Source organism: Pipra filicauda, unplaced genomic scaffold, assembly GCF_003945595.2.
Source record: "Pipra filicauda isolate LSUMZ 115617 unplaced genomic scaffold, ASM394559v2 scaffold19_size4547281_pilon, whole genome shotgun sequence".
Classification (NCBI taxonomy): domain Eukaryota; kingdom Metazoa; phylum Chordata; class Aves; order Passeriformes; family Pipridae; genus Pipra; species Pipra filicauda.
In genome coordinates this window covers 304,968-329,269 of record NW_024104309.1, presented here as the reverse complement: position 1 = coordinate 329,269, position 24,302 = coordinate 304,968, and the positions used below count along the sequence as shown (strand labels likewise).

The 24,302-nt window shown below is 40.8% G+C and overlaps 1 protein-coding gene across 4 annotated transcripts in view; it reads left to right on the top strand.

Annotated features, from left to right (window-relative positions):
- Window positions 1–3,439: 3,439 nt before the first annotated feature.
- The window catches only part of TTC39A (tetratricopeptide repeat domain 39A), a 45,191-nt gene continuing 24,328 nt past the window's right edge, over window positions 3,440–24,302 (top strand). The window contains exons 1-5 of one of the 4 annotated variants that reach the window (XM_027739428.2): window positions 3,440–3,603; window positions 14,868–14,972; window positions 21,338–21,469; window positions 22,136–22,212; window positions 22,649–22,716. In XM_027739428.2, coding sequence (XP_027595229.2) covers window positions 3,443–3,603; window positions 14,868–14,972; window positions 21,338–21,469; window positions 22,136–22,212; window positions 22,649–22,716 — 543 coding nt within the window. In that variant the 5' untranslated portion in view covers window positions 3,440–3,442. Of the gene's footprint in view, window positions 3,604–12,567; window positions 12,752–13,187; window positions 13,249–14,867; window positions 14,973–15,333; window positions 15,404–21,337; window positions 21,470–22,135; window positions 22,213–22,648; window positions 22,717–24,302 lie in introns of those variants that run through there. The other 3 variants (XM_027739427.2, XM_039380614.1, XM_039380615.1) reach the window with 3 other exon arrangements.

The window sequence follows — 24,302 nt, the reverse complement described above, 5'->3', positions numbered from 1 at the left end:
TTCTTTGGCCTTTGCCACCTGATGCCCCCGCTGTGGGTCACCTCTTCCAGAAATAGCATCCAGCTGTCGGAACTGTGTTGCCTCCTGTTGTTTCCACAGTAACTTGTCATCAGTTTCATTTACCTACTTAAGTTTAAATTGGCTGTTTCAGAATTTGAATATTTTGCAGAATTATGAGTTCAGTATTGGAATGTTTCAGTCGTGCTTTAGCCGGAATCTTCGAAGCCATTGTGTGCATGGATGTGTAACCTGTTTTTGCAATACTGACAGAACGGAAGAGGATTTGTTGGCCTTGTGCAATTATAAAACAAAAGGCAATGTCAAATGAAAGAAAAGAGTCAGCAGTTCATACTGGAAGTAGACAGTAATTTTCCCAAACTGAAGATCCTTCTTGATGCAAGTTTGAAGTTTGCACTTCTGGTAGGTAGAGTGGAGCTTTAGTTGCCCATGTGAGTGTTACTGACCTCTTGAGTTCTCTGCAGAGTTGTGCTTCCAGGGAGCTCTGAGACTAAAATGAAGAAAGCTGCAGAACTGGAAAGAAAGGGAGGGAAGACAGTGTAATGGTAAGGAATTTCTCCTGTGGGGGAAAAGTCAAGGAGAGGGGAAAAAAGAAAGTAAAAATATTTTCCTTTTGTGCTTATAGGCTATAGATGAGTATGAGAACTCCTCATTGGGGGTTTTTGTGGGAAGCTTCACAGTAAATTTTGGCCTATGACTGTTATCCCAGGAAGAATGGAAAGGAACTTCTAATTTGTCAGGTGACAAGCCATCAAGTCTAGGTCAGTAGTATCAATCATTTTCATCCACAACCTCTACAGAAACAGGCATAGCAAAAAAATACATAAATAACACCAGCTGCATTGCTGTTCCTCCTCAGAATACTTCAAAATTCCTGCTGTGCTAAAATGGAGAGATCTGCCTGGATCTTAGATTGTAACTGAAAACAAAGAGCATTAGTTTTTAGAGCAGGTGATCAGGTAGCTGATAGAGGGAAAAATACTGCATTGTTTGAGGTCAGGATGTTGTTTCTAGTTATCTTGCTGATTTAGTAAATGAGTTTGGCCAAACCACTTAATGCTAACCCATTTCCTGTTTTCTAAGTGATAATGGGTCTGATAGTGTATTGTGCAACTGCAGTAATCTGGAAGACAATCCTGTGCAGAGTAAAAGGAATTTTATCCCATTTTACTTGTGGGTATCCTGTAGGTAGGAGAGATGTTATAAGGTGTTTTCTTTGCTGGTATAAGCAGCCAGTTGCACTCCAGGACTATACAAATTACTGGAAATAGATCAAGAATTTAACAGAAGCGCTGCTTTGAACGAGGTATTTGCTTGAGGATTTAGTTTGCTGATAATACAAGGAGAAATTCTTACCTTTGGCTTCAGGGGTCTGTCCCAAATAAGAGATCCTGTAACACTGCAGACTGTCAGCTGTCTCAGGTTCGCACCAGACAGACTCATCCTGATCCACTCAGACTGGTTTTCCTGTGTGGCCAGACTCATAATTTATTCTGCTCTGTAGCACTGAACTTCTTGTATTCAAAGCCAGAAGGTCATTAGGATTGTTTTCTATAGAATGCAGTCTCTCCTGGGATGCTACATGAACAGTCAGATGCAGTCACTTGTAAAGAAAAAACTAATTTTGAAAGACTCAATGGATTTTTAGGTAAAATCCTTCTTGTAGATTTTTTTGTACTTATCTGAAATTCTATTTAATACCTTTTTTTTTAAATGCTCTTCTGTAATAGAGCATTGGTCTTTGAGTTCCAAACAGTTCTGAGGAGTTTGGAGTATGAATCTCATTTTGGGCCTAGTAATAACTTTTACTGAATAAATAACTCGGTTGAGGTTCAAACCAGTGATCCTGAATGCTGAAAACTGCATATAAAGTAGTTGTTGAATGTTATACTCATATATTTGAAGTCTCTAATTTTGCATAATATGCTATCCATTTATCTTAAAATATTTATTTTACTGTCAGATATAAAAGCACAGCTATTCTCAAACATACAATAATATGCCTCAGGGAATGACTAATTCAAACTGCAGTTAAGCTAATGATGCAGATTTGTCCGTTTTAGCTTTTTTTAACTTTGTCACTACAACATAGAATTCTTAAAAGTTGTAAAAAGCAATTTAGAGTATATTCAGGGGTGGTTACTAATAAAAATGTTTTTGAGGTTAAATATGTCTGGCTATTGAAAATGGTCTGTGCCTGAAGCACAGAACTACACAGGAAGTTTTGCTTCATTTGAAAGCTGTGAGCTGGAACGTACGAGCTTCACAATTCAAAAAATTAAATTTATGTAAACAGGTAGTTTATGTTGAGAAACATGGTTGTGTATGTGTATGAGAATAGCTCTGTTGAGGTGCTTGTCACCGCTCCTTACACCATCACTCACTGAGATAAAATGTTTGATTTAGCTAAGACAATCATGACGTCTTGCCTGTTGTCAGACTAAGGAATCGTTCCTCAGTCGATGGATGTGCTCCCGTCACTTATCTTGGCTCCTCTGTGGGAGCAGCTGCTCCCCGAGCACTGGAGTGTGGGGCAGGCCTGCCACCTCCTTCTTGTTCCTCACATCACGAGCCACATTGTCAGTGTGCAGCTAATAAATTCTTTCTTTTTTTAACCTTCTACACCCACTGTTCCCATTAATGTGCCCATTGTTTCTCTATGTCAACCCAGTCCTTCTGTTTGTCCTGCCACTCCCTCGGCCGTGTATACCTTTGCCTTCTCTCCCCTGTTCATTTCCTTCCACAGGCTCCTTTCTTTTGTTAATCTTTTCTGAACTCTTATCCCAGTAACCCCGAAGTTGTGTGATTGATACGATTATAACATATGTAATGGCCAAAGCAAAACAGTTTTTCCAGTATTGTGTATCTACTTGCAATTTCAGTGGGATAAGTTTTCATTAACAAGAGAGGTAAGTTACATTTTTAAATGAAATATTTATTTGCTTGTTCATTTTATGTTGATGAACAAATTAAATAATTTAAATTAAATTGTTAAATAATCTGTTCACAGCCTGACCCACCTGAGGTGTGAGCACTGTGGGGTGTTACACCTGTGGTACAACTCGCCGACCCCTCTGTTGGGGGCAGGGGGTGCACCCAGGCACATCCCGCCGTGGCAGCAGGTACAGAGCTCAGGCTAACTTAAAACTTTGGCTAAATAGGAACGAGATTTTCCTCCTGCTCTTTCTTCAGAGGGGAATGAACGACTCCAATTCCAGTACACAGCCCTCCCCTCAGCTCTTCCCGGAGCCCTTCGCACCGGTGCGGGGCGACACGCCCGGGTCCCGCCCGAGCGCTGCGCTGGTACCGTCACCCCGGGGCATCCCATCCCAACCCATCCCATCCCATCCCGGCGGGGGCGGGCGCTGCCGCAGCCGCTCACCTGCGGGGGCGGCCCCTCGGCCCAGCCCGGCCCTGCCCGAACATGCGCCGAGCCCCGGCTGCCGCCGCTCCACACCATGCGAGGCGGCTGCGGCGGCCGCCGGGAGCAGCAGCAGCAGCGCCAGCGCCAGCCCTGCCCGCCCTTCCCGCTGCCCGTCGCGACGCCTCCATGGACTCCTGCCCGGCCGGCGGCGCCGGAGCCCGGTACGGGGCTGGGGCGGGGCGGGGGCCCGGCCGGGGGTCCCCGGGGGGCAGCGCCGCCTCCCCCGGCGCTCTGGGGATGCTCCGTGCCGGGCGGGATGAGCGGTGGGATGAGCCCACCCCGAAAGGAGGGTCCGGGTGCTGCAGGGGGCGAGGGCGGAGGGTTCCCCGGGTCTGGGGCGCTCAGTTGAGTTTGGCCCCGCTGAACTGCTCCCGACGGGCGGTCGATGCCGCCTCGTCTCATCCTCGCGGGCCTGAGGCTGCCCAGGTGGGGACCGGGCCACCCCTCGGGCCGCTGTGGCCACCAGGCTGACACAGCAGCCGGCTCTGACCACCTGTGTGCTCGCTGACACCACCACCCGCCCCGACCGCATCGACTGCGGGGGCACAAACTGGTTTTTGCACTTTCAGGGCTTTTACTTTCTCCTTAGACAAAAGCATTAGCTTAAGCTAATTACATTCCTGAGCAGGAGCCCTTCAGTAGTTATATGCAAATTAACTTTGGGCTTCAAAGTGGTGTTGAAGAGCGTGTCATGTCTGTGGAAGAGCGTGGAAGACCAGATCCTTTTCCTTGAGCTCCTGTTTGAACAGCTTGCAACACACCTTGACAGCACAACACTGGCATTAATTACTCTGTAACTCAACACCTTCTTGCTCGCCTTCATGAACGAGCTGCAGGTGGATAACTTTCTCCATTCCAGGTGTGCACTCCCACTGCCCCTAAAATACATAAACTTCCCTTGTGTGCGTGTGAGAGAATCATTTCTTCTAAAGCTGAATCAGTCTGTAAATAACATTCTTCCCTGGTGATGACGGCATGTTAAATTTTAGACGTGGCTGCGTTAAAGGTCTCTTTGTGGATTTTCCATTTGACATCAGACTTCTGTGATAATCTGCTTTATAATCTCTGTAGGAGTAGAAGCTTTTAAGAGTGAAGTTCTGGACAGGTCAGCAAATTGCTTTCTAGAAGAGTGGTAATGGGTCTGTTCATGGTTCTTCATGGAGTGTTGGGAGCGGTGGTGTGCTCTGTTTCTGCCTGAATGCTTTCCCTTTATCTTTAAGTTGAAAACAGCAAACATGAACCCGAGACTTGAGTTCATCTGCAGAAATCATGATGGGAAACTTTAGATTGTATAAGCTACTCAATTATACTCATTTTTGATGGCATTGATATTAATGTTTGAGTTATTACAGAGACCAAAGGAGGTGGTCTAGTGGCATTTAAAGCAGCAAAATCCTATAAGATTTTAAAATCCAGACTGTTAGACCTGCTAATGATCCAAAATGACATGTCTGTTAGTATTTGTATATATAACCCCATACCTCTAAGTGTTCAAGGCCAGGTTGGATGGGGCTCTGAGCAACTTGGTCTGGAGGAAGTTGTTGGAACCTTGGCAGGGTGTTGGAACAAGATGATCTTTAAGGTCTCTTCCAACCCAGGCCATTCTATGATTCTGTGATTTTTTTTTTAGGAGCTTTATATAATTTTGTTGCCATATTCTGTCTTAATAATTCTTTACTAGACCACTGATTTTTTTTTTTTTTTTTTTTTTTAACTCCAGGCTGGAAAGGTAGGCCCTGTGTTTGCAGTAATGATTTTAAATTACTTCATGAAATGACCTCCAGGTGTTGTGTTTGTGCTGACAGTGGCAGCAGGCTGACAGGTTTTGGTTGTGTTGTCCTTCTGGAGGTTTTGAATGTGGGGAAGAATGTTTGCAAAAATATTGAGAAGTAGGAAGGAGTTTGGTGAATTTTGTCTAGATTGGGCAGGTTGTCCTGAAAGTCTGTGTTAGTGAAGCTGCTGGAGAACTTGAGTCCTCATTGCCTTTCTGGAGCTCCATCTACTGGAACCAGCTCTCCCATTCCAGGGTGACACTGCACCGGGATCTAACATTCAGATGTTTCACTTACTGTACTACAAAGTGTTGAAAACATATATATCCGGATTTTGGCTAATTTGTGGGGAAATAATGCTATTTCCACATTGTAGTTCACATTTGAGTTAAAACACTCCTTTAAAATCCCCCATTAAGCTCCTAGGCAATGTTTTCTCAGGGCTTGTGGTTTCTTAGGTTTCAGGTATGTTTTGAGAATGGATTGAGATTATTAGGTCATAGTTAGAGGACACAATGGTCCAGAAGATTAGTTGGAACTGAGAAGTAAACACCAGATTTTTGGAGTAGGGGTGACAAAAAATGACCTCCCATTTTGCAGATTTTCAGCTCTTGTCTTCAATTTGATAATAAAACTTTCAGTCATCTTTTTTGAAAAAACAATGGTCAGCAGGCAGTCTGAATGTTAGGATGGTCATTCAGATATTCTTGACTTAATGGCTGGAAGCTCAAATGTGAATGAAACAGAATGCAGTGGTGAACATACATGTCATTTTACCTTTCTCTCTAACTAATAAATTGCCATCCCGAGCTGATGAAATCTTCTCACTGCATCTGCATCAAAGTTTTTAATTTTGACCAATCCATGTTTCCTGTCAGAAAGGGAAAAAATACAGAAAAATCCCAGACTGTTTTGGTTCTAAGTTCAAATTCAGCCTTGTTTCTTTTGTTTTTTATTTCTTGGGTTTTTTATCCTCAGGTAGCTTGCTTAGTTGTTTCCGTGCTCTGAAATGGAGAGAATAATAACCATTTTCTTCTTGAAGCCATAGTGCCAGAGAATAACTCTTCAGAAATGGCTTTAGCAGTGCATAGTGCCAAGACAACTTGCTACTAATACTTTTATTCTGTTCTTGAGTATTGATTCAGTAGGCAGGTTCAAGAGTTATAAAGGTACATTGAAGTGCTGTGCTTGAATTTTTATTTAATTGGAGAGAAAGTGGCATTGTTATTGGTCAAGGTACTGTGAAGTATGCTTTGCAGATGACTTCTGAAGTATAAAGTCAGGTTGTTGAAAGCTCTCAAGGAAACATAATCTGAAATGTCATGTAAAGCAATGATTAAAGTCAAAGCAACAGTCCCCTATTTGTTCAAGTATTTTGTGTCATTCCTATATATTATTTTTATGAGAGTCTAAGGTACTGTTCAGCAATGGAATTGTGCTTTGCACAGATTTAACAACCAAAAAAACCCCAACCAACCAAACAAAACCAAAAACCAAACCAATAAACATTTCAGCTCAGCTTCAGTATTGCAGGAAAATACCTTTTGTGCCAAAATGTGTATTTCATCTTTTCCATGTTCATCACCACACTGAAGTCGGAAAGAAGTGAAATCTAAGTCAGGGTAAACAAGTACAAACCAGACTTTACAAATTGCTGAAGATGCACAGGTAACTATCCTGTTACCTACCAGTCAGCCTTTATCATTGCTAGGTAATGCAGAATTCACCCAAAAGGGGAAATTACATAACATCCCTCCCTAAATTCTCCCTGAGTCTTATTTCAGAAGTAATACAGATCTCTACCCTGATCTTGCAGTCTTTAGAAAAACAAATCTCAGAGATTTTTTTTTTGTGGCTTCTTACCATGAACGTGGCAGGGTGAACTTCCCTTTTCCTTCATGCTTTTTTGTTTGTTCCCTGGGTACCTAAATGTGCTCAATACCATTGCATGACGGTGGTTCCAGTGCAACTCTTAAGGATTTCTCATCAGTTTTAATAAGATGAGAGTTAGACCTTTAAAAATGGAGGGTAACTATATCAGAAGTGTAGGTTGACTGGAGGCAATAAAAGGGTGAGAAGTTAGAGGACTTGGAGAAAAGAGCAAGTGGGTATTGTGTAAGGTTGTCTAAAGACCTTTAAAAAAAACATGTTATGAATCCTGTGACCTTCAAAGTGACAAAGGTTATAGAGCATTTGAGTTGAAAAAGAAGAGCTATTAAAGCTTGCTAAGTATTAATGTGGTCTGATTTCTGATTAAAATTTACTCTTAATTGCAGCTATCCTGTAAATGCAGAGTATATTTGTTTTATTTCAGTGTTGACCCTGTGTGAGGTAATTTTTAATTTGTACGTTCCAATTAGGTTAGTGCAGTTTGCAGGATGCTTGGGTTGATAATTTGTAATTTTCCAGAGTATACTGTGTGTCTTTTTCATTCTATATGATACAGGCAGCTCTACTAACTGGAAGTAATCACCCACAGTGGTGCATTGAGCCCTCTGTGAGCAGTCCTGCTAGTACAACACGGAAAGGGAACTGCAGAAATTACACCAATACTTTTTATTTGTCTGAACAAACCCATCTTAATGAATTTATTGCATTGTTTGCCTGTTCAAATACAGGATGGGAATTGTGAATGTATTGCAACCTAGATCCTGCTTGGTCCAAGTTAATCATGGTGGGACCAAGGGCAGAACAAGTCTGCCAATTCCCTTGTCTCTTTGCTGCTCGCTTGTCTGCTTTGCCACATCCCTTTGCTTTGTGAGCCTTTGCTGGAACAGAAGGGCCAAAAGCTTGAGTATCTTCTTAGCAAAAGACCTTTGACATTGCTGAGGCATCAATAACTCAGTGGTCTGAGGGCTGAGTTAACCTCAAAAATAAATGGTGTCATACTCCATGTACAACTTGAAATACCGACTGAGAGATCCTGAATTCCAGAATTGCATCACTGTTGTGTCTCTATGCAGAATATTTGAAGAACATGAATATTGAAACCTTTCCAGTTGCTTTGTTGTTGAAGTAATGGCATTTCTGCAGCGCCGAGGAGTCTTAGTCGTGGGCCAGAAAACTGTTCAAGAACACAGAAAGATAAATGCTGAGGTATTACCAGCTTGGCACATAGGACAGGAAGGGATACGGTAGAATTAGTTTTCTTGCATTAACTTATTTGCTTTTGAATTAGGAAGAAATTTCTGTATTGTCTGAAAACTGAATAGTAACAAATTATTGTGAGAACTGCTTACTTGTTCTTTTCATCCAAGATTATTTCTGATCTCATGTGGGTTTGGAAATGTTTGCAGAAGAGGAAAAGAATTCTTCCCAAGCGATGTGCTTTTTGTTTTCTTTGAATGTAGGCATTTTTTTCAGCCTCATAGCATTTACAGCACATTGCTCAAAGCAGTCATCTATTTAGAAAAGTAGTAGTTGATTTAGGAATGACCTGGCAAACTTGAAAAGGCTAAAGGAGATAACCCTGGTATCTCCTAATGTCTCTGATTATCCAGCATTAGGAGAACAGAAAATGGCGTCATGTTTCTATATTCAGTGGTGATCTTTCTGAAAACAAGCGGTGGGAAGGACATCCTGGTGTCAGCGATGGTGGTGCTTCCCACACACGTGGTGGCCCACGGATGAGCCAGCCAGGTTGTGTCCCTGTGTTGGACGGGTCTGTTGAGCATCCATGCGGTGCCAGCAGCTCTGGGCGCAGCTGCAGGTTGAGCTCTGGGGGGCAGGAGCCCTCAGCCCCGGCCAAGAGGCCGTGAACTGCCCACCCTTTGCACAACAAAGGGCCCGGGGACCGGTGGCCCGTCCAGGGAACCGCATGCTCAGAGATACAGGAGGAGATAACGACCCTCAGCCTTTCCCCGCCCTTAGGCTGCGAGGGTATAAAAGCCCAGGAGTTCCTTTGTTCAGGTCGGTCCTCAGAGGCACCAGCTCGAGCTGTTATCTTGTTATTTATCTATAGCACCAAGATTAAGTTATTTTAAGCATTGGCACATCTGAGACTGCTATGGGAAACCAGGAGTCGAGCCGGTAAGGAAACCTGGTCTGACCGTGAGTGTGGGGATGCAGCTGCCGAGGGGCTTCGGTCCCAGCTCAGGTGTGGGAGTGTGACCGCCAGAGTGGCTGCTGCATGGCTGACAGGGAAGATTCCTCAGTACTGAAATGCAGACCTTGAAATGTGCTCTGGGAGGCTCCTCACGTGTGCGAATGGGTGAAGTTTTGGTAGCCCAGTGTTGGTAGGGAGCAATATGGTTTTATGGTTTAATATGGTTGTACTCCTCCTTTCTCTTTGGATAAAATGAAGCTGCTTTGGGCATGTGAGACTAATCTCTTTTCAGTTCCATTTAATATTCTGTAAAGAGGTTGTTTAAGAATTTATTGCTTTCTTTTTCTGACCACATGGCAAAAAGCAGCCCTCTAAATCTCTTTGTACAGATAAATTGGACATGGCACTTAGAGCTACGGTTTAGTTGACATGGTGGTTTTTGGTCAAGGGTTGGACTCGATCTCTGAGGTCCTTTCCAACCTTAATGATTCTATGATAGAGATAATCTAATGCTAATTGTTGTTTCTTTGTACATACTTAGGTCTCCACCATCATAGTTGTAAGTTATGCTGCCAGGTGGCTTAAAAGAGATGCAGAAATGTTTCTATCACCACTGTGGGTGTTTGTGCTTCCTTTTAATAACATAAGATTAACATTATCATGCAAAAATTGAAACTGTATATTACACAGAGAACCCTTGATACCAAGGGAGTGAAGGAGGCCAAAACACCATATTGTCCAAACTGTTGAATATAAAATAGAATAAAGAGCAAATACCTCAAAACTACTTATCAGGAAACTTTTGAGCTGAAATTACAGTAATAAAAAAAAGCGTTTCAGTGGGACAGCAGGAGCAGAAGGCAACAGTGTGGCAGAGGTGTTGCATCCATGAACCCTGCATTCACTAGAGTAGCTTTGTTACTGTTTCTGAATAAGGTGAAAGCAGTGTCAGTTATTACTGAGCCAGATTGTGCTGCTCAGGGCCTTGGGATAGATCTGTGGTGTGATCACAGAGATTTTCCTTTGAAGTTTCTTTGGGATAGGAATATAATAATTTCATCAGATGCTTTTCTCTGATCTTGCACCTCACTTGCTGGACGTGTTTGGGACTAACCTGTCTTTGGGGAAACAGGGTGTGTGTCCACTGCTCTCCACTCCAAGAGTCTCCTGATAATGGAGGGAACAGAGTCCCCAGCACGTGGGCTGCCATGTGCTGGTTTCTCATCAAGTTCTGGTTTAGCTCAGCGCTGCTTGACTCTTTGTATTTTATTCCCTTCCTCCACCTGAAGTTACCCATGCACACTACCTCAGCTGACTTATGCAGATAAGGTAGATTTGGCAGAGAAATGCATTAATCTTTTAGGATATGACTGATTTAACTTGCTTTCAGTGTTTCACAGTACTGAAGGAGCTTTTGAATTACTAATAAAAGCATTACTATAAAGGCACAAACTTCAGACTTACCTTTTTTGTAAAGTTCTGATAATCACATAGGTTGACTGAGGAGTTAAGCATTTTGCACAGTGCAAGGTTCAAGGTGATTTTTTTTATTGAAGAAGTTTGTAAAACCCAATGACAATTCATAAAGCTTAGGCACTGCAAACTTACAGTAAGAAAACAGTCAACATCGTGCACACAGTGAAGTAAAATTATGCATCAATAAAGTAACTGCCACGCTCAAAAAGTCTTCCATCCCCTTCCTTTTGACCACGGAAAACATAATTCTTTTATTTTGAAAAGGAGGGGCAGGGAATGAAGATTTCATAAATAAAACCACAAGGAGAACCATATGACTATCCTTGGAAAACCTGCTGCCAACAAGCGAAAAAAGGAAAGAACCTTGTAAACCCAAGGGGAAAATGGCCTAAATTTGGAAACATTTCAGATCTTAGTTTTTTAGATTTGTTTTCTTTAGTCAAAAGAAGACAGAGCTATGTGTGGGGAAGGAGAAGTTTCATGCTGAAGGCTGTCTGAGCGTATAATTGTTTCTAGAGAAGTGGTATTAAATAAAAACCTGCCAACTCAAGTCTGGAAGAACTTGGCAGAAACAGCCAGAGCCTTCACCATACAGGGCTTTAAGGTCTATTTGGGGAATACAATATTAATTAGAAATTGTACAATAAGCTAGTGAGAATGATGAATAATCTTTTCAGAGTAGCTCATGATCCTGCCATGGAAGCACCTAGCTAATTTTAAGTTGTAACCAGTAGTTATTCTCAACTGGGGGGAAATAAACCCTGGTAAATGTCTTTTATCTCCTGCTGTGGCCCAGGTACATAGTGTTGTTAGGAACATGTAATAGAGTCATTAATGGGGCAGCCTGTGGGTCTGTTACAATAATTTTTATACCAAATGCAGCACAGGCTTTTCCTGTAGAGGATGCCATAAAATCAGCAAGAGATTTAATCAGCAATGTTAATGGATTCAGAGTATCTTCCTGGAATTATCCTTTGCTGGTTTATCATTTTTGGGTCTTCCTTCAGCAGTGTATGTCTTCATTATTGGCACTGCTTTGTGTAATCTAGCAGGTGGATAATTTTTTACATTAGATGCTCTTGGAGAGATTAATTTATCTGTGTAGATCGCAGCTGATCAACTTTTACAGTCCAGCTGTCATACTGAGAGGACTATGAGCAGCTTCTGCTACTTGTAGTTATGGACGGGGCCAGTACTGCTGATGTGCCAGCAAAGCAGTTTGGGAGCATACACTGTTTTATTTTGGGCAAAATCAGCCAGATGAGCTCACTCCACGGATTAAATTGTTAATACCAACTCTCCTCGTTTTCCATGGCAATAAAGAGAGATTTTTACAAAGAGCGTGTAGAGTGTCAGTTCCTCCCAAAGGCATAGGAACTAACAAAAAGCAGTAGTTTGGCTCATGGGTTGAAGCCTGTTTTGCAGAGAATCCTTGCTGGGAAGAATTACTTGCTCGTCTCTCCTGCCTGTGTGCTTCTCACATTTGCAGCAGTTATTGCCTCAGTTCCCCTGCCTGTCAGCTGGTCTCGTTTGACTTTCGTTCTGGTTTGCAGGATTCTGATGTGCTCCAATTACTGCCACATGCAGTAATTCTTGTTGTCTCAGCTCTGTAATTACAGGGATATTTGGCTTCTGCCTGGTTTGTGCTGAATGAAAGGTGGTGATGCTGCTGCTCACTGCAGACAGGTCTGTAGATCAGAGATACGCTGGCAGCTGCCAGCACCTCCTCCATTAGTGGGATCCAGCGATAGATGAACTTCACGCGTCACGGGCTGGCATCCAGACTGCTCGTTTGTAGGATGCTGCCGGTGAGCTGGTGATGCTCCCAGCTCCCGTGGTATCACCCGTAGTGTCCAATCGGGAGTGCGGTGCCGCAGCAGGCGCTGCCCTGTGCTCGCAGTGGGACTGCCACTCACAGCTGGCTCAGTGGCACCGGGTGCTGCTGGATGTTCGTGCCTGAACGCTGAGTGGGCTTGCAATGACTATGTCAGAAAACACAAGAGACTCAGCAGAAAGGTAAGGAGCAGCACACAGCATTTTCCATTTGGCTTAGAGGCAGTTCTGATCCTGCTGTTGGAAGCAGGAGAGAATCTGCAGCCCACCGAAGCATGACTAATCAGTTTGCTAAAATGCTGAGCACTCTCGAGTTTAAAGTGTTTCTTCCCTGTTGCTAACAGCGACAGATGACGGTTTTTGTAGCATTTAAGTAAGGTGTGTATTGTGTTCAGGTCTAAAGCCCTTGACTTGGGAGCTACAGCCGATGGCAGGTTTCCTTGGAGCATGAGGGAAACGTGCAGCTTGTGTTTTTGCTGCTGCTGTGGGTGGCACTGTGTTGTTAATTCTTATTCCAGAAAAGATGCCAAGTAATGAATATCTTATTTGTGCTTTGAGCTTCAACAGTGATTTGTTTCTTTGTCATCCTCCTGTTTCAAAGGAATATTTTGAAAAGGTTTATTTGTATTGAATGGGGTAATTCTCCTGCATGACAAGAAAAAAGCAAACAAAAAACCCAGGTAAAATGTTACTAGTCTAAATATTTTAAAGCAGATGAGAACGTGTTTTATATCATGTTAAATATGCTATTTGGTTCAGGGACACAGATTTAAAAAAAGAAGATAGGAGTTTTAGTACATATAAGCAATAATTGATAAAGTTTTAATTATTAAGTAGGGCTCAGAATAGTTGGGCGGACATGATGTTGCATATTGTATGAGATGGATGCCAAGACTTGGTTAATCAATATTTGCAAAGCACTTGAAGAGCGTCCTGGGTACAGAAGGATTTGCATTTTATCTGAAATGTGATGACAACAGGCACTATGAACAAAGTCACATAATGTCTCTCTCAATTTTTACAGTCCAGTTTTTCATATATACAATTATGCTCTTTATTTCTTTGCAGTCATTATTCTTAAAACCAAAACCAAACCACTGCTGCAGTGGATGGTTATTACTGATGTTATCTGCTAGTTCTGTGCTCCCCTGCCTTTTCCTTAAGATGATATCAGGACTTTGCTTTCTGTTTTTCCTTTCAGCAGTCCATGTTGTGCCATTTTTAAGGAACTAACACAGTTTCCAAGTCACAATATAGATCACATTAGTTAGAGCTGTTTGGAGTCAGGAACATGATGGTGATTTGTTTGTATTTTGTTGGAGGCTGTTTTGTACAGACTTGTATACAACATATTAGTGCAGTATAGCTCTTTGATCATTAAATGCAGATGTTTTCACTGTCCTAATACTGGCCAGGTGACCTTAACTTTGTTAGTGCAAGGCCTTATTGTTTCTTCTGTGGATTTTTTTTGTCCAGCAGTTCTGGTGGTGATGAACTTGGGCCAAACTAACTCAGCTGGTCTGTATTATCCTGTTGCCAGTAACCTAAAGACCAGCTGAGAACCTTTGTGACGGGTCAGGCTGACATCTGAATGTTGTAAAGGAGAAAAGTACAGCCAGACTAAGGCACTGAGACTCTTCTGACTCTGAGATGCAGCAGCAGCTTTTTTTTCTTTGAGTGTGGTGGCACTTTGTAGGGACAGTGATGTTCCATGGGGCAAGCACAATGTGAGATTTTAACCCACCTGTGAGTTTGTAGTGGTCAGTGGCACAGGAACATCCTGCACATGAACTGAGCTAATGCAGATGTTCCAGCAGCAGTTGGTATAATAATCTGTTGCAGACTGACAGTGTCTCATCCTTAAAGTGACAGCATGATCATAATGTCACCAGCCTGTGGTCTGTAAGCCTTACATTCAGATGTGCATCATCACCCTGTGTGATGAACACAGTGCTCCTGTGTTCTGGTACCTGAGCTCATCAAGTTGCTCTGCTCCCACATGGCAAATTCTGCATGTCCAGGTTCTTATGTAAAGTAGGTGCAGTTTTATCTTACTTTCAGAAAATAGAAAACTTAAAATTGCTTTTCACATGTTAGCTGGTAAGAGCATAGTTTTTTTAAAAAAACTCAAATTCACAAACATAGTGGAATTCACTTGCATTTTTGGCTGTCACTAGAAATGGAATAGCAGATTATGCATGGGAATAAGGCTGGAACTGAAGAAGGGGGATTCAAATGTAGCAGTAATGCACTAGTAGGAGGAGAACAGATGTGCTGAGTTTGTTATCTCTTCTGGCAGGTCACCTACATCAGACCTCAACGTGGCACTGCGTGAATGTATGGCAGCTCTCGACTTATTTCTTAACAACAAGTTCTCAGATGCTTTGGCTTCTTTACAAGCAAAGTAAGTTGATAAGTTTTACTAGTTTTCCTCTGTTTATTTTTCTTTGCTTCACCATCTCTCAGGAGATTTTGACTAGACAGCTGATTTTCTGTTAATAATTGATAAGTCTTTATGGTTTTTGTTCAGAAGGGGATGGTAAGTTGATGTGTTGAGTTTTGGGGAAGACAGATAAGTGCTTTACACCTGGGTGGGTAAATAACAAGACTGATCAAAAGTATCTGCCAGAAGTAAGGAATTGATGTCCAGAGACACCCTCAGCTATAGTGCAATATGTGAGATTCTTGCTCCTTCAAGAATTAAAACCATCCTCTGTCACCTTTTAATTTTGCCTCCTTTCCCATATTTTTCTGCATATTCTGAGAATCTGAAAATTTATAGCTTTGTGTCTAAATGAGCAACTGACCATGAACTGAAGATTTGAGACACATTAGGTATGAATTCTTATTTTTGGTCATTGTTTTTTAATAACCATTTTCAGAAACCTTCTCACAGCTTATTTTGCAATTCAGTGTTGTGGTCATGCGCCCTGTTTCCTAATTATGTTGCAGCCCTACATTTAATGAGTGGCCCAGCTGCAAGCAGTGAGATCATAAAACAGTTTCTGAAATCTGTTGTCTCAGATCTGTTGTCTGTGATCTGTCATACCCTGTCCTGACATTACCTGTGCTCTTGGCTTGTTGCAGTCTGTGGTCAATTTAAATTTCCCTCCACCCATCCACCCTATTTGCTCCATTTATTTTTGTGCCATCAGCAAATTATATCATTACCTTCTTTTAGGACACTGGAATATGAAACAAGTAAAATTCGTGGGTAATTGCTATGTGTCTGGGTAACTACAGTGAATACCACATATCTGCTTTGCTGAGGTATCAGCCTCATATTTGATGCCATAATCTGTAGCTTAACCATGTAAGGACATTCTGGGAAAGACATTAATGATAAATTGTAGTGTCAGCTGTATTAATAATACTGGCTTTATTCACAGTGTTATTTAGTGTTTATATATCATCAGAAGATATAATAAAAGCAGTAAGAAGAAAAACTGTGTTTTCATTAAATTCTGGCAGTAAAACCCCTGTACCCATCTGGAAATGCTTAGTCAGTGCTTAGCATAAAATAAGGAGATATTTTATTGAAGGAGGTTTCCAAAACACTGCAAAAGTTAGTGAGGCTGTGGCTCATTTTTTTTCTGTAAATCCATTTTTCTTCTGTTGCATATGGTTTTCATTCAGCTCTAGCTGGGCTCTGCAGAGTGTAGTTCATGAGCTGATACTCTGTTTTTGTGCCTGACTGTATTCCACACTGCAGACCCATTTTGAAAATAATTTTTCATGTTAGCCTGTTGTTATGAGGAGGCCCTTATTCCTGTTGCCTCTGTCAGTGAGGGAAATACAGACTTGTGATCTTTGTGAGTGCAGTGAAGAAACAGGATGCTAAATTTCCCCACAGATTATATCCATTGTGGACACAGTCCACCTCTTTAAGGAATGAGGAGAGTTGTAGAGAGGGCACACATGGTAGTGCTGTGGGTTTTCTTTAGGAGCCATCAGTTCTTTGGTGTTCTCTTTTAGTGTGCTGAGATTTGAAATTGGTTTCCACAGTCCACAAACATACTATCTTTGTTTAGAGAAATACTTTTCAGGTTTTATATGCTTGTGAAGAATTTCATGTCGTAGATTTTTGCGGCTTTAACACGGTGCAGGAGATACTCTGCTCTGTATTACATTAGTGCAGATTCATTAAATTACTCACATTTGGCTTCCACAATAAGTGTATTTTCAACTAATTTGTACCATGTGCAGCTAACAGCAGATTTGGCAATGTATGAGAGTTAGAATCGGAAGAGTTTTCCTAGCAGCTTAAAAATAAATATCTGAGGATGGTGTCTAGACTTGTGTTGAGGTAAAGCTCTTTTTTTCCTGTTAGAAAAGCAAATCCATCATAATGAAGAGATCCAATTTCATAGAAAAATACATCTGGTGTTTTAGTTTCGTGTTATATAACCTTCCTTGTTTCCTGAGCTACCTTTTAGCTTTCAGAGTCAATATTCTTTATTATCATTAGCAATCTTTGTACAATAGTGGGTTCTGATTATCTTGTGCTTTCTGTAGTAAGATTAAAGTAATCTTTTATATGGAGTTCTTACACTATATCTAAGAACTCTTAAGAAATTCCTTAAATTCAGTCACCAAGCCGTGATTTTCAATATATGATGTGTTAACTGTAACCATGAGTAACACTGGAACTATCAGTCACTGGAGTGGGGAAAAAATCCCATCATCCTTCTCAACACTAAGACACAGTAAATTGATTAAATGTTGACTGGATTTTAGCCCTTTTGTCGTTGCAAACAGATAATAAATTAAAGAGTTGATTCTGGTGAGGTGTCCCCTTCCCTTCCCAGGACAAATGCTTAATATTTTAATAATTATCTTAAAGGGAAGCAGGGCATAATCACCTGATGGTTTGGTGGTGTCAAATCAAATTGGGAGAATGGTAAATAAGATAAATTCATGACAGAATTATCGGGACCATCGGATGAGCTGCACCACGTGTGTTGCTGCTTGCAGTATTATAGGAACAATATGACAAGGATTCATTCCAGGCAGTTGACTTTATTCTGAAAATAGACTCCAAAAAGCACTTGGTGCTGTTTGGTGAAGTATTAATTCTAGAATGACTGTGTTTGAAAGGTAAATTCAGTCATCTGATGTGGGGGTATCTCAGGTAGGTGTGAAGAGATTGTGTTACTGCTTAGGTAGTTATAAAAATCTTGGTGGAATAGTAGAGCTCTATTACTATCTTACTATCATTGGAATTTTTAAATATATACCCATTTTACAATATTAAATGTTATCTGGTATATTCTGATCTTCAAAAAGTTTAAAGAGGTTACTAAGAAATGGCAGCCTTTTGTAATGGTTGTCTTCATGGTGTGGTGAAATGTTCTTGCCCTTATGGAACAAAATCAAACATGAGATTGTTCAGTGGGGTGGAGGAGCTTTCTTTGGGAACTGATCTCACAAAGAGAGGGTGTGATTATTTAACTGAGAATGGTGAAAGAATAAGGGGAAGCACACAGAGGTAAAATGAAGCCCTACACAGTGTTTGGATAAATATGTTGCACAGCTCTGCAGAAAACTTGAGTTAGCTATTTACTGTGAGGAATGTCAAGAACATGAAAAAGGTATTTTTTTCTAGGGTTTTCTGTCTTTTTATACCTGGAGTCTGGGAGAACACCAGTTTTATAGTTAATAAATTAATTGCTGCCAAAACCTGACTTAATTGTTGGTTTCTCCTCTTAGCGGGAAGAACTTACTAGATTCCAAATTTTGGAAAATGGCTTAGACAAAAAAGATTTTGGGCACTCTTGTTTTTCACAAAAGATTAGCTGTCCCAGGTTAATTCTGAGGTCAGCTTTTTGACTTCAGCTGGAGGGCTATCACTGTCCTCACTTAAGCACTTGTTTTCAAGCAGGAATAAAAGTGTTCTCCAACCAGCTCCAAGAAAGGGCAGTGCTGCACCAAAGTTGGAGAAGAAGCATGTGGCAGAACTCCATAAGTGCTTAAAGATATTACTTATAATCCTCTTATTCAGTCATGTGATACCAACTACTGGGATAAGTTATTAATCACAATATTAGTTGTATTAATGTCATACAGGCTTGTTAACTCCAACAATGTCCTGAGGAAAGTGGTGCTGAGGAATCAAAAGAAGGAAAATTAAAAGCTATCAAGTTTCATTCTGTATCCATCCGTATAAAACCCAGGCCTTAAAACTCCTGGCAATACACCAGGATGTAACTGGCAACTTTAATTGTATGATTAGGAGAAATAACATAGATAAGTTATATTTGGTTGCATTTCTACCAGCATCCCAGACCCTGGAAAATAAAAAGTTGAATGTTGATAAATACCAGTTGGCTAATGATAGACATTAATTACTATCTCCTTCAAATATTAGAAGCAATATAGATGAAACCATTGATTAGGGAAGGGGTGATTTGGTATCAGAAACAAATTACTGGATAGAGAAATCTTCACCACATATATGTGAATAGTACCAATTTACCTTTTAGTGCATTTAGTGAATTTAATATTTATTTGCTTTGATTTTGAAAGAAAAATTCTGTAATTTTGGAAGGGTACTATTTCAGTCCCTCCCTTGTGCTTTGAATTTAAACCTCTGGAAGGGTTTTAGTTTAGTGAATACAAGGTGAAGTGTGTTTTTCTGCACTGAGGCTGATGAATAATCAAATGAACAGGAACACTTCATCAGGCTGGCATTTTGTAGTAGGTTCATTTTTTTCCCTACTTTTCATTATCAGTGTACTGAAAGAATCATGATGTGTGAGGCCAAGACAGAGCTGTCCTGACTCCACTGGATTTTAAACTAATTTCTCTATCATCTCTCTGTTCTTCTTACCTTGCAAATGAGATGGATGTGAGCATGGCATGGGGTTTATAGCACTTATGGCACTAGGTAATTTCTCAAAATGGCTCTTCTGCTAGATTGGTTTAGGTGGTGAGGGCCAGTAGGAATTAAGGGCAGCCACAGAGCACAGACTGCAGTGAAGTTTAAAGATGTGCACTGCAAAATTCTTCAGTGCAGCCAGCCTGGTCTGTGCCATGTGTATTGGAAAAAGTAGCCCTTGATGGTATGAAGCAAAGGAAGCATCAGGTACCTGTGTAATGCTGTCTGCTGAGTATTATTTTAACCCCTAGATCTCAAAAAATATACAAAGGAAGTCAGGATTTATCATCACTTGTATTTTTCTTTGGTGATTTTATTGCTTAATGTCAATGAGAGGGGGTTGCTTTAGTTGTAGACAAGGTTTATTTTTTGGTTCTGGAAAATCCTAATCAAACATCAGAGACTCCTCAGGATATTTAAGGGTGTTGTACTCCATTGAGGAAACTAATTAAGGCATAATAATATATGAATTATTAGAAAACTTTGAGGCATCCAAGTCACAATGGTGAGTTACTAGCTCATGGCTTAATGTAGGGTTGTCTGAAGTTATCCTTAAAGATGTCTTTCCATGCAGTTCAGTTATTAAAACTTGGGGGGGCAAGTGCTTTTCCAGGGGCGGAATTAAATGGATTGAGGTGTCTTTAAAGTCTGGCTTTTCTCCTTAAAACAAAACCACAGAATCAGAGTAGCTGAGGTTGGAAGGGACCTCAGGACCCCTCACTCATCCTGCTGACAGCAACACTCCCCTCAGTGCAGCCCTGTTTTTGCCAAGGACACATTGCTGGCTCACCACTTTCTCCTTGAAAGGAAAAGAAAATGGAGTTGCTCGTTTTGAGAAACACCTGAAGTAGATGTATTGAGAACAGGTGTGCTGAGGGTGGAGATTTTGTGGAAAGGATATCCTTGTTTGACTGCAAGTATTTTTGACTATTCCCTGCCGTTCAGAGCTATCTGATCCGTTCTAGAGTGTAAACAATTAAAATAGCAGTTGTTGCTCCTTAGCAGTATTTGTCTTAAGTCATGCTGTTTGTCAGGGGTGGATTAGCAAGGCCTACAGAGAGTTTCTGTGTCAGGAATTTATCTGAGCTTGCCCTTCAACATATTTCTAAAGTCGTCTTTATTACATCTCAGTGCCCAAAGACATTTTGATTCATTTGCAGAGGATTATACCAGACATAGGTAGTGGCTGAATGCTTTAAATATGTGCAAAGTATAAACCCTCTGCCCTGTCAGAGGAAAGATGCCAGCAATGGCTGCACATAGGAATCAATTGTTTTACTTGCACTAATGCCAAAGTTTTTTACTTTCTGCAAAAGAGGCACTATCTGAAACCCCAAAGAATAATATTTAAGTTGAACAGATTGGGATGGAAGGTTGGCAGAAGGGGAGAAGAGAAAAAAACTATAATATTTGACATAGACTCTAATGTGTCTGGTGGGAAGATCTGTTTCAAGAAGATTCTGTTTTGGCCATGGTTATAGTATTGTGTTACTTATCTCCTTGAGTCTGTCTTGAGTGACTCTCCCAAAATAGAAGAATAGCATCTGGATTTGTGTCATGTGTTGCAGTATTCATTAGATATTACATTAAAAAAAACCTCTGTTGTCTCTGAATGGTGAGCCATGCGGTTAATTCCTGTGCTTTGCTTGTTAAATACCTACCCTCAGCTCAGAATTGGTACATTTTAGCAGAGATGTTGAAACTGGAGCTGTAGCCATGATTTCATGTAGAAATCTCAGTCTGTTACTGTTTCTTAATTATTTTGCATGTCCTTTGTGTTTGATTTAGACCTCGTTCCCATCAGGCATTTCTGGAATTGGATTTGTATTTATTTTTTCAAAGCAACAGTGCAGTCGAATCAGCTGTGCTTTGCACCTTGTGTTTTCTTTCAGAACTAAAGACAGCATGTATCATGCCCTGACTTATGCCACCATATTGGAAATGCAAGCTATGATGACATTTGATCCTCAGGACATACTGAATGCAGGAAACACAATGAAGGAAGCTCAAGCCACCTGTCAAAGGTAAGCCTGGAGCAATTCAGTCAGTAAATAGTTGCTTCTCGGTAAAGGTTTGAAAGACATACAGGTTAAAAAAGGAAATGTAAGTTCATAGCCATCATAGGAAAACAGGTTGGAAGGGACATCAGGAGGTCATCTATTCCAGCTTCCCACTTGGAGGAGGGTCACTTAGCAGGTCACAGCACACAAATTAGAGTGTTCAGCAGTCTAGCCTTGAAAACTTCAGTTTACCACAATATCTGATTTTTCTTGTCAATTAGACTTCAGTCCTATCTGTAGTCCTGGTTCTGCAATGTCTGGAAGTTGTTATTTACAATGTGCAGACACTGCAGAATGTTCCCATGGGTGATGGTTGTACTGCAGTTCCATCCTTGAGTCTGCTTTTGCACCCCCATGGACGTGCACCCATACACACACAAAATAAATCATCCCCTTATCCCCTTCCTTCATCAAGACATATTTCCATGCATGAAGGGTAAAACAGATCTCAGGAGGACCATGTTGACTGAGTTCTCTGTGGAATATGCTGAAGTTTGTATGTGGTGAGATGACAGAAAGTTGAGCACTAGAGGTGTGTTAGTGACTATGTGGGTGACCAGCTGAAAGATATTGTTGTTCTCTGTTGTTGATGCTTCGTGTTCAGAATGACCAAATGGACTTTTTCTGCAGATTTAGGAAGAAATCTACAGTAGCTGATTCCATCAACAACCTTGTACATAGACAAAGCCTTGAACACTTTACTGAAGGTAATATTATCTCTCACATGCATAATGGTTTTTTTTATTCATGCAGTTTGAATCAGATGTAAGTGTTCACTCGGTGTGTGAATTTGAATATATAAGCACATCCAAAATCACTGGTTTTGTTGGTTGCTGACTCAGCACTCCCAAAAATTGCCAGGTAAAGACATACCTAAAAAGAAGTATTGAAATGGCTATAAAGGTTCTAGATCCAGAATTTCATAGAAAGCACCAGATAAATTCCTGCAAAGTTTCTGTAACTGTTTTTCATTTCTGTTTGGAATTACATCACTAGTCTGGAAAAGAAACACTACATCAAATTTGGATAATATTTTTCTCAGTTTGAGCTTTGTGATCTTATTCCTATATTAATGGGCTAAGGGTTTTTTTATTACTTTTTGACTGATTGATTTGTTTTCTTCTCCTCTCTGTGTGACACTAGAGGAAATCCATGCAGAAATTTGCTATGCTGAATGTTTACTTCAGAGAGCAGCACTCACATTCCTCCAGGTATGGACTCCTGTGTGCCTTGTGGGGGAAAAAAGTACATACCATACAGGTTCCTATTCTTAAAACTAATGAACTGGTAGAAGACTGCAGTTTAACCTAGTGGTGTAAGGCTGTTTCATCTGGATCAAGTCTGGATATTGGAACAGTGCTGAGTGCCCAATGACACCCTTCTCTACTCCCTCTCATTTCACACTCGTGTGAAATGTGACTGCAGTAAGCACCACTTTTCAAACACTGTGTGTTGGGATATCAGATTTAAAAAAATAAAAGAAGAAATGGTCATTGAAGCTGTGCTGGAATACGAGTGAATTTTTTGCTTCAGTCTGGCTGGTGTTTGCTTTCCCAAGACTGCTTTCTCACTGGTGTGTTCTTGAACTGCATAGCTATTAGGCTCCACACATGATTTCTCCTTAACAGTGCTGCCTGTTTTTTAAAAAAGGGGAGTCCTCCCTCTTCTTTGAATTTTATCTCTGTACTAATGAAGCTTGATTTGTTTGGTGGAGCAACATTGGCAGTACTTACTTGGGCTCTAGCATGCAATTTAAATTGTTCATCACACTTGAAATAACTGATTTTTTATTCTTGATTTGACTGTACTTGCTGTATAAAAGTGGGCCTCTTCATCTATTAAGGGGATAATAAAAGTCACAGTCAGAAAAGCCTAATGTTTCTTGGCTCAGTGGTGCTGGTAGGAAATGGAATGCAGGTGGTGGTTTTATAGTGTTTGGGAGTTGCCAGGTGGGCTCTGATTTATGTTGCTTGTGACAGTTTATGGACCGTGTAACGTTTTTCAGCAATCTGCTGTGTCCCTCTACTAGAAACTACTGCTTCATAGTAACACCCATAATCAGAGGAGCTTTTATAGTTTCTAGAGTGCTGATGATGGACTTTGAAATGGCCAAGGTGTAGCTACCTGTTTCCATTTTCCTTTGGGATCTCTTGGGATGAGTAGCCTCTAGCACAGGGGGCAATTTGGGTGATGTCTGAAACCATGGAAGCAAGATTTTTGAAGTGCCTGTAAGAAATTAGTGTTTAAAAGCAATGTCTCTTGGTTTTAAGCACTGTTTTCACAGGTATCTGTTTTTAAAAATGTTTATAGATACATGGGGGATTTAAGAATAAGAAAATAATTTCTTGTCCTCTTCTGTGTTTAATTTTTCACGAACACATGAACTAGTTCTAAAAATTAAACAAAGGCATTTGGTTCCAACAGTTATTGAAGGGGGTTAGTTTTGATGCTTAATGTAAGTGACCAAATCTGATTGAAAACACATAAAAATTAATCTCAGCATTTTACAAGGGCTGGACAATTCTCACTATTGGTTGGCTATTCTTGTTGGTGTAATGAGCATTCAGAATATAAACATTTTAAAACCATCTTCTTTCCTTGTTCCATTTTCCATTCAAAAGAAAATATAACTGAACCTTTACAACATGGTAAGGTATTCTGTACCCCCTGGTGTGCTGTGCTGGGATTAGTTCATCTAATCCATGCTGTTTTCTCCACAATGCTCCAGATAGCTTCTTATGATTTTTCTGTGATGGTATCTTCTGTTAAAACACATACAGACTTTCTGTCCCAAAGT